This window comes from Oncorhynchus mykiss, chromosome 18 (genome assembly GCF_057628025.1).
Source record: "Oncorhynchus mykiss isolate SJ-2025 chromosome 18, ASM5762802v1, whole genome shotgun sequence".
NCBI lineage: Eukaryota > Metazoa > Chordata > Actinopteri > Salmoniformes > Salmonidae > Oncorhynchus > Oncorhynchus mykiss.
The window spans coordinates 60,955,186-60,965,318 of NC_143039.1; the positions used below are offsets into that span (position 1 = coordinate 60,955,186).

A 10,133-nucleotide genomic window follows, 5' to 3' on the forward strand; every position below is an offset into this window, starting at 1 on the left:
GTGCAGTGTTATCTCATGACTTGCGTCAGAGCTCTGAGACTCCCTGTCTGTGTGTGTGTGCCCTTTTCTGGGCCGGAATCCAAGCCGGATCTGCCTATCCCAAATCAGTCAGTTACACCTTGTCCCAGTCCTTAAAGGCCTGATAGAGGCTGCACAACCTAATCAACAGGCTGGCCACAGCTAGGAACTATATCTCAACCTAGGCGATAAGGGCCTTAGCGGGCAATCCCCAGAGCCTAGTGCCTAACTCCTCAACCTAACATGCTTCCTGCTGTTCAGGTCAGAGCTTTCACTTTAGACATTATAAGGATAATCTCTCCTGTCTGGCAAGGCCTAGATTAAATCCTTCACAGACTCCTACCAATGTCCTAGTACTATAGTCTGGTACTAGGTCCCTTTATTCCAGAATGTATGATTTCTAATTAATTAATCAGATTCTCAAAATCCTCAATTGATCAAATGAATTAGAAGTAAGACAACAACATGCACGTGTATTGATCAAATGAATTAGAACGGGTTGGAGGCGCGCTGTGTTAAGAAGCAGTGCGGTTGGGTTGTGTATCGGAGGACGCATGACATTCAACCTTCGTCTCTCCCGAGCCCGTACGGGAGTTGTAGCAATGAGACAAGATAGTAGCTACTACAACAATTGGATACCACGAAATTGGGGAGAAAAAGGGGTAACATTAAAAAATATATATATAATAAAAATAAAAAAAACTCCTCAGGGCTTCACTATATCGTTTTAATGTTTAAAAAAGCCGTCTCCAACTGAACATCAATACCCCTACTGCACTCCTCTACTCAGTACATACCCCAACTGAACATCAATACCCCTACTGCACTCCTCTACTCAGTACATACCCCAACTGAACATCAATACCCCTACTACACTCCTCTACTCAGTACATACCCCAACTGAACATCAATACCCCTACTACACTCCTCTACTCAGTACATACCCCAACTGAACATCAATACCCCTACTACACTCCTCTACTCAGTACATACCCCAACTGAACATCAATACCCCTACTACACTCCTCTACTCAGTACATACCCCAACTGAACATCAATACCCCTACTACACTCCTCTACTCAGTACATACCCCAACTGAACATCAATACCCCTACTGCACTCCTCTACTCAGTACATACCCCAACTGAACATCAATACCCCTACTACACTCCTCTACTCAGTACATACCCCAACTGAACATCAATACCCCTACTGCACTCCTCTACTCAGTACATACCCCAACTGAACATCAATACCCCTACTACACTCCTCTACTCAGTACATACCCCAACTGAACATCAATACCCCTACTGCACTCCTCTACTCAGTACATACCCCAACTGAACATCAATACCCCTACTACACTCCTCTACTCAGTACATACCCCAACTGAACATCAATACCCCTACTACGCTCCTCTACTCAGTACATACCCCAACTGAACATCAATACCCCTACTACACTCCTCTACTCAGTACATACCCCAACTGAACATCAATACCCCTACTACACTCCTCTACTCATTAAATACTGTCCTTGTAATATCTTGGCCCAAACGGGTGTGTATTTAGGCTCTGGAAGACCGTTTGTGTGTGTGAATGTGATTCTGTGGGTGTATATGTACTCCGTGGGTGTGTAGCCATTAGCCTGTGTGTGTGTTGTGCCAGCTGTGACCTTGAGTTTGTGTGTGTGTGTGTGTGTGAGTGAATGTGCACTTTTTTATTCTGTGTGTGTATGTAAAACTGTTTAGCGAATGGAGAGTGTGTTGTGAACTGCTGTAACCCTAAAGATGAGGAGAGATGACCAGCCTCAAGGTACGAATGTTGAAAATTTGGACTGTGATCATTGAACTCGTTGTACTCATTGGTCCTCTATAAAAAGTCAGAAGTTCCTGGGCAATAGTCATTCCGCCATGTCCCTCCGTGTCCTCCTGGCAGTGGTGGTTGCTGTTCTCTATCTGTCCCCAGTAACCTTAACCTGGGCTGGGGACAGGACAGAGGGGACTCCTGGTCCATCTTATGTGGCCGCAGTCTACGAGCACAAGGTGATTCTGAACCCAGAGCCGCATGTGCCTCTGTCTCGGACCGCGGCGCTCGAGCACATGATGAGGAACCTGAAGGTCTATGAGGAGCAGGCCGAACGGGCAGCGGAACAGGTACACCTTGTTCCTTCATAACACACAGAGAAACAACCTCCACGTCCCTCTCTCTCCATGTCTCGGTCTTTATAATTCAAAAGGGCAGCGGCACACCTGTGGGAGGGACTGGGAGATGGTCTTCTCTTTCAATTAATACAACTAGATGTGTTAATACAGGGCTGGAACAAAGCCTGCACACCCTGCAGATAAGCTCTCGAGGACTGGAGAAGACGTACCTTTGACCAGGAGGATAAACATCAATCTGAAGTTTTTGAGTTATCAGCTTTACAGCTCCATTTACCCCTTTCTATCACGTTACTGTTCCATCACAACACACATAGAGAAACAACCTCCACATCCCTCTTTCTTGCTCTCTCTCCTTGTCTCGGTCTTTCTAATTCAAAAGGATTCATTGGCATGGAAAGTGTTATACATTGCCAAAGCAAACATAGACACTCTCTCTGACTCTCTTCCAGGGGGCTCAGATCATAGTATTTCCAGAAGACGGTATCCATGGATTCAACTTCAGTCGTCTGTCCATCTCTGGTTACCTAGAGACCATCCCTGACCCACTGACTGAGGACTGGAACCCCTGTACACAACCTGACAGACACAATCACACTGAGGTATACACATGCACACACACACCTTTACTTACCACCATCCATGTCTAATGTCATCAATTTGAATGTGTGTTCTGCCCTGTTCTCTCTCAGGTCCTCCAGAGTTTGAGCTGCATGGCTCGACGTCACCAACTGTACCTGGTGGCAAACATGCCTGACCTCCAGCCCTGCCCTCTGACCTCTCATCCCCACCTTGACCCCTCTCAAACTCCCTGCCCCCCTGATGGGCGCTGGCAGTTCAACACTGATGTAGTCTTCAGGTCGGTGGTAAATGGGTTGTTTCTGTTTTAAACACGTTTCTTGATCCTGTGAGAAAATAATTTATTGTACAGGGAGCACTACAGGTATTCTAAACCTCCAGAGGTTCTCTTGGAATAGGGGAATTGATTTCCAAAAGCTTTTTAGTTATACAGGAGGGTCTTGGAATTATGTTTTTGCTTTTCATCCTATGCGCACCCTTATCAGCAACCATTCTCTATAGGACTTTATTTTATTTGCATAATAATTGTATTACTTTTACACAAGGATTTGGGTTATATAGATGAAAATACATTTAGTTTTCCCATTCACTGCAGGTCTGATGGTTCCCTGGCGGCTCGCTACCACAAACAAAACCTGTTCTTCGAGAAGGAATTCGATACCCCGCCCACACTAGAGGTGGTGACCTTTGACACGCCGTTCGCCGGACGGTTTGGAGTGTTCACCTGCTTTGACATCCTGTTTCACGACCCTACTGTCAGACTACTGGAGAAGGTACACAAAGTCGCACAATGTTTCAATATGGATGCAAATGAATTCATCCAAAGTCTTAATGTTTGTCTTCATCTCTCTCAGGGTATCAGACAGATGATCTTCCCCACAGCCTGGATGAATCTGCTTCCTCTACTAACAGCAGTTCAGATCCAGAGAGCGGTCAGTCTGGGAGCTAACGTCACTCTGCTGGCGGCTAACCTCAGGCATGACAGCAAGGCTATGACGGGCAGCGGCATCTACACCCCTAGTACTTCCATCTATCACCACGCCTTCCACCACCCTGGGGAGCCAGAGGAGGGGAAGCTGCTGGTGTTGAGGATACCTGTACTGGACAGTGACTGGCTGGCAACACAGAAGCAGGCAAAGGGGCAGGGAGAGACAGGAGGACAGGGTGAGGCAAAGGGGCAGGGGGAGACAGGAGGACAGGGTGAGGGTGAACCCCTCTCCGCTTCTCTTCCTACCTTCTCTCCCAATCCCTCCCCATCCCCCTCTCACTTCATCTCCTCTATGATGTGTGACCCATTCTCCTTCGTCCTGCTGCATGGTTCAGAGGGCCAGCTGACTGTGTGTGACGGTCCTCTCTGCTGCCACCTGCAGTACCGACGGTCCCCACAGGGTGGCAATACGGAGCTCTATGCTCTAGGGGCATTTGCTGGCAATCACACGGCTGACGGACACTTCGCCTTGCAGGTAGGGAGAAACATTTACATTACATGCATTACAACCAGGGTTGGGGTCAATTACATTTAAATTCCAGTCAATTCAGGAAGTACACTGAAATTTAAAATTCGGAATTTGGTTTACTTTCTGAATTGACAGGAATTGAAATGGAATTGACCCCAACTCTGATTACAGCTTACATTTGGAACTGGTAGGGATCCTGCCTTGTGCATACTTGCAATGTTTTACATTTTTTTATTTAAGTCTACAAGTTCCTTTCAGTTTTAGTCATTTAGCAGATGCTCTTATCCAGAGCTACTTACAGATGCAATTAGCAATTAGTGCCTTGGTCAAGGGCACATTGGCAGATTTTTCACTTAGTCGTCTCATGGTATCAATGATTAATGATTAATCCTTCACCCTCCAGGTGTGTGCGTTGGTCCGGTGCTCGGGGTCAGAGGTCAGCTCCTGTGGAAAGGGAGTGGAGGAGGCAGAGTCTAGAGTGGACTTCCGGTTGGAGGGGAAGTTCGGAACGCGGTACGTTTACCCATCGTTGCTAGGTAGTGGCATGGTTGTAGATGGACCCGACCGGATCGAGAAGACCACAGATGGTCGAGTGACTATGGAACACTCAGGGATGTCCGTCGGACTGGTGACCGCATGTCTCTACGGCAGGGTGTACGACCAGGACTAGGGTGCGTGTGTGAGTGTGAAAGTGTGAGAGCGAGAGAGAGAGAGAAAATAAAGTAAATAAATGTTCTCCAACCTCTTTGTTCTCTGTACCGTTTCTGTATCATCTAAAGCAGCTATTCCCAAACTGGGGTACAGGGGTACCCCAAATAAAAATGTGATTCACTTAAAAAAAATACATATATACAGTTGAAGTATATAAGTACACTTAGGTTGGAGTCATTAAAACTCATTTTTCAACCACTCCACAAATTTCAAGTTAACAAACTATAGTTTTGGCAAGTCGGTTAGGACGACTACTTTGTGCATGACACAAGTAATGTTTCCAACAGTTGTTTACAGACAGATTATTTCACTTATAATTCACTGGATCACAATTCCAGTGGGTCAGAAGTTTACATACACTAAGTTGACTTCGCCTTTAAACAGCTTGGAAATGTACAGAAAATGATGTCATGGCTTTAGAAGCTTTTGATAGGCTAATTGACATAATTTGAGTCAACTGGAGGTGTACCTGTGGATGTATTTCAAGGCCTACCTTCTAACTCAGTGACTCTTTGCTTGACATCATGGGAAAATCAAAAGAAATCAGCCAATCCCACAGAATTTTTTTTGTAGACCTCCACAAGTCTGGTTCATCCTTGGGAGCAATTTCCAAACACCTGAAGGTACCACATTCATCTGTACAAACAATAGTATGCAAGTATAAACACCATGGGACCACGTAGCCGTCATACCGCTCAGGAAGGAGACGCGTTCTGTCTCCTAGAGATGAACGTACTTTGGTGCGAAAAGTGCAAATCAATCCCAGAACAACAGCAAAGAACCTTGTGAAGATGCTGGAGGAAACAGTTACAAAGTATCTATATCCACAGTAAAACGAGTCCTATATCGACATAACCTGAAAGGCCGCTCAGCAAGGAAGAAGCCACCACTCCAAAACCGCCATAAAAAAGCCAGACTACAGTTTGCAACTGCACATGGGGATAAATATTGTACTTTTTGGAGAAATGTCCTCTGGTCAGATAAATCAAAAATAGAACTGTTTGACCATAATGACCATCGTTATGTTTGGAGGAAAAAGGGGGATGCTTGCAAGCCGAAGAACACCATCCCAACCTTGAAGCACAGGGGTGGCAGCATCATGTTGTGGGGGTGCTTTGCTGCAGGAGGGACTGGTGCACTTCACAAAATGGATGGCATCATGAGGCAGGAAAATTATGTGGATATATTGAAGCAACATCTCAAGACATCAGTCAGGAAGTTGAAGCTTGGTCACAAATGGGTCTTCCAAATGGACAATGACCCCAAGCATACTTCCAAAGTTGTGGCAAAATGGCTTAATTAAGGACAACAAAGTCAAGGTATTGGAGTGGCCATCACAAAGCCCTGACCTCAATTCTATAGAACATTTGTGGGCAGACCTGAAAAGTGCGTGCGAGCAAGGAGGCCTACAAACCTGACTGTTACACCAGCTCTGTCAGGAGGAATGGGCCAAAATTCACCAAACTTATTGTGGGAAGCTTGTGGAAGGCAACCCAAAATGTTTGACTCAAGTTAAACACTTTAAAGGCAATGCTACCAAATGCTAATTGAGTGTATGGAAACTTCTGACCCACTGGGAATGTGATGTAAGAAATAAAAGCTGAAATAAATAATTCTCTCTACTATTATTCTGACATTTCACATTCTTAAAATAAAGTGGTGATCCTAACTGACCTAAGACTGGGAATTTTTACTAGGATTAAATGTCAGGAATTGTGAAGAACTGAGTTTAAATGTATTTGGCTAAGGTGTATGTAAACTTTAGACTTTAACTGTATCCAATAATTTTGCAACGTTCAGAATGAGACTGATGTGATTAATGGATATGAATAAAGATGAATGGATGACTGGTATGATAACGATATATTCTGGAGTTAATTGGGAAACGGTAACTCATTAAACCATTTTTTCCCCATGGTGTTCCAAGTTACTAAGGAGTTCATTGTTACATTATTAATTTAATCACATAATTAGTCAATTGATTTGATAAAATAGCCGTCATCACTTTAATGGTAGTGACGTCACAACCTTTAATATTCTAATTTCACTCAATTCTTATTTCACTCTAACCTAAAACATTCAACATCCCATCATCATCCTATTATTTCAACATTATAACATTTCACTATCAATCTTGTCATGGATATTCTACACAGGGACACTCAGTCAAACTTAAATGAATCATTCTTTATTGTCAGTTAACTGGAGAGGTTCCAACCAACTTGATGCACCATAGTACACTTCTGTCAGGAGCTCTGTCTAAGGCAGTCCCATTAGATCTCTTATATGCTGCTTACACAGACAAGTTATAGTTGCATGATTTAGCTTATTCATTATTTAGAATGAATTCATCATTAACGTTTGGTTTATGCATGTGACCGACCAATACCTCATAAGGCTTCCTCTCTCCAAGCTGAGACCTTAAAACTGAGATATCCCTTTTGTTTTCAAAACAAGGTTCTGGGCATACTGCCAAATTGCTCTCCTGATAGTGAGGATTACTCCCAGGAACATTCAGTCACTTGCATGAACACAGAAATGTGTTATTAGAAAAGCACAAACAAAGTTCCTCTTATCATTCACTCTGTAATAATTATCATTACATTTGATTAATTTGGTTATTACTTAAACTATCAAAGAAGTAAGTAAACAAAATCAATGCATAAAACCAGACACTTTCAAACCCTTCATTCTAAAACCAGACACTTTCAAACCCTTCATTCTAAAACCAGACACTTTCAAACCCTTTATTCTGGGTAGTAAACAAAATCAACACATAAAACCAGACATTTCATCCTTTCAAACCCTTCATTCTGGGTTGTAAATAAAATCAACACATAAAACCAGACATTTCATCCTTTCAAACCCTTCATTCTGGGTTGTAAATAAAATCAACACATAAAACCAGACATTTCATCCTTTCAAACCCTTCATTCTGGGTTGTACAATCCAACTTGTAAAACCATTGCAGTAGAATGTTTTAACTGAAGACCTTTGCTTCATACAGTTACACATATGCTTCATTACACATTTAATTTATGGATTCTGCAATGACATTTCAGCTGGAGCTTTTGTCGTGAGTGGCATGTTAACTTCTCTGGGATATGTGGGACGCTAGCGTCCCACCTGGCCAACATCCAGGTGAGAGCGCCAAATTCAAATAAATTACTATAAAAATTCAACTTTCATGAAATCACACACGCAATTCACCAAATTAAAGCTACACTTGTTGTGAATCCAGCAAACGTGTCAGATTTCAAAAAGGCTTTACAGCGAACGCAAACGATGCTATTATCTGAGTACAGCACCCCAGAAAACAAACGCAGACATTCATATTTCAACCCGCCAGGAGCGACACAAAACGCAGAAATAAAGATATAATAATGACGAGCTTCTTCTGTTGGAATCTCCAATATGTCCCATAAACATCACAAATGGTCCTTTTGTTCGATTAATTCCATTGATATATATCCAAAATGTCAATTTATTTGGCGCGTTTGATCCAGAAAAACACCGGTTCCAACTCGCGCAACATGACTACTAAATATCTCATAAGTTACCTGTAATCTTTGTCCAAAAATTTCAAACAACTTTCCTAATACACATTTTGGTATTTAACGTAAATAATCGATAACATTTAAGACGGGATAAACTGTGTTCAATACCGGAGGAAAACAAAGTGTAGCCAGCTTTCAGGTCACGTGCCTCTAACAAAGAGAACACTTCTCTCTACCCTCGTTCTGAACAGTGCTACTTCATTTCTCAAAGGAACATTTTTTACATACCCTACATTACTCATCTCATATGTATATACTGTACTCGATACCATCTACTGCATCTTGCCTATGGCCGAACATATATTTTTATGTACATACTCTTATTAATTCCTTTACACTTGTGTGTATAAGGTAGTTGTTGTGAAATTGTTAGGTTAGATTACTTGTTAGATATTACTACATGGTCGGAACTAGAAGCACAAGCATTTCGCTACACTCACATTAACATCTGTGAACCATGTGTATGTGACAAATACAATTTGATTTGATTTGCTGTAGAATGTTTTTGGTGCCCATCCCCAGATCTGTGCCTTGACACAATCCTGTCTCGGAGCTCTACGGACAATTCCTTTGTTTTTGCTCTGACATGCACTGTCAATTGTGGGACATTATATAGAAAAGTGTGTGCCTTTCCAAATCATGTCCAATCAATTGAATTTACCCCAGGTAAACTTAACAATTATCACAACACGTAGGTTGTAATATAAAAAAAATGTCTGGCATGGCTTCCCCAGTGATTTTACCCACACAACACTAATGTTTATATAGCATCCAAAATATGTTTTACAATTGAGGCGTGCCAAGATGGGTGCGTGGTGGCTTCAATACAGTGCCCCCTGTCAGTCATCCAGGGTGTATACATATCATTGGTCCCAACCCACGATTTGACAACTGAATGGGAACTTGCCTGCCTGCCCTCCCTACCATTTGAGTGATGCCAAATACATTTTTTTTTATTGACAACTAAGATATGTGCTAACTGTGAATAAGTCGTTCAAGTGCAGCATAGCTATCTAGCAAAGTGAATCACATTTCTTGCTAGCTAACAACTGCACCTCTAGCTGTACCCACGCGTGAGTGAACCTAAAAGGAACTTCAGGGAGATAGCCCATACTAGTCACCTCGACACCATGCTTTCACAGACGCCATAATGGGCAGACACAATGTCGCATCCTCTAACTATCTCCCTGATATGTATAGTGTCGTGGTAGTTTCCTGTATTACTAAGTGAAAGGAGAGTTTACAAACCACACACAAGTCAGAGTTATACTTTAAAACTTCATCTTTTAATAATATGAGCTTCACCATAGCCCTGTGACTCTCAGATCAATTCAGTGTCTATAAATGAATTCTGAGAGTGTCAACATAATGGCAACTGAGATCTTTTATAGCAAAGATCCACCCCCTCGTCGACATGACAAACCACAGATCTTAGGAACTGTTCACAAAGAAAGACTTTTACTTGAGAGAGGAGTATCCCATAGACGGACAGCATTAGCTATAAATTATCGTTCAGTTTGCTCTCTAAGACAAGATTCTACTTCTCGTTCTTGGTACTTCGATTTACCAAAACATTACCTCATCCAATGGCATATATCAATTGTCAATTCTAGATACTCCCATCTCAAATACCCCCCTCCTGGACAAAC

The 10,133-nt window shown here is 42.6% G+C and overlaps 1 protein-coding gene across 1 annotated transcript; it reads left to right on the forward strand.

The window, feature by feature from the left end:
• The first annotated feature begins 767 nt into the window (after positions 1 to 767).
• LOC110496519 (biotinidase) lies at positions 768 to 4,961 on the forward strand. Its single transcript, XM_021572466.3, has 6 exons — positions 768 to 2,174; positions 2,633 to 2,782; positions 2,873 to 3,039; positions 3,355 to 3,532; positions 3,614 to 4,222; positions 4,620 to 4,961. The coding sequence occupies exons 1-6, from the start codon at positions 1,932 to 1,934 to the stop codon at positions 4,884 to 4,886; spliced, it is 1,614 nt and encodes a 537-aa protein (XP_021428141.3). The 5' UTR covers positions 768 to 1,931; the 3' UTR covers positions 4,887 to 4,961.
• The last annotated feature ends 5,172 nt before the right edge of the window (positions 4,962 to 10,133 follow it).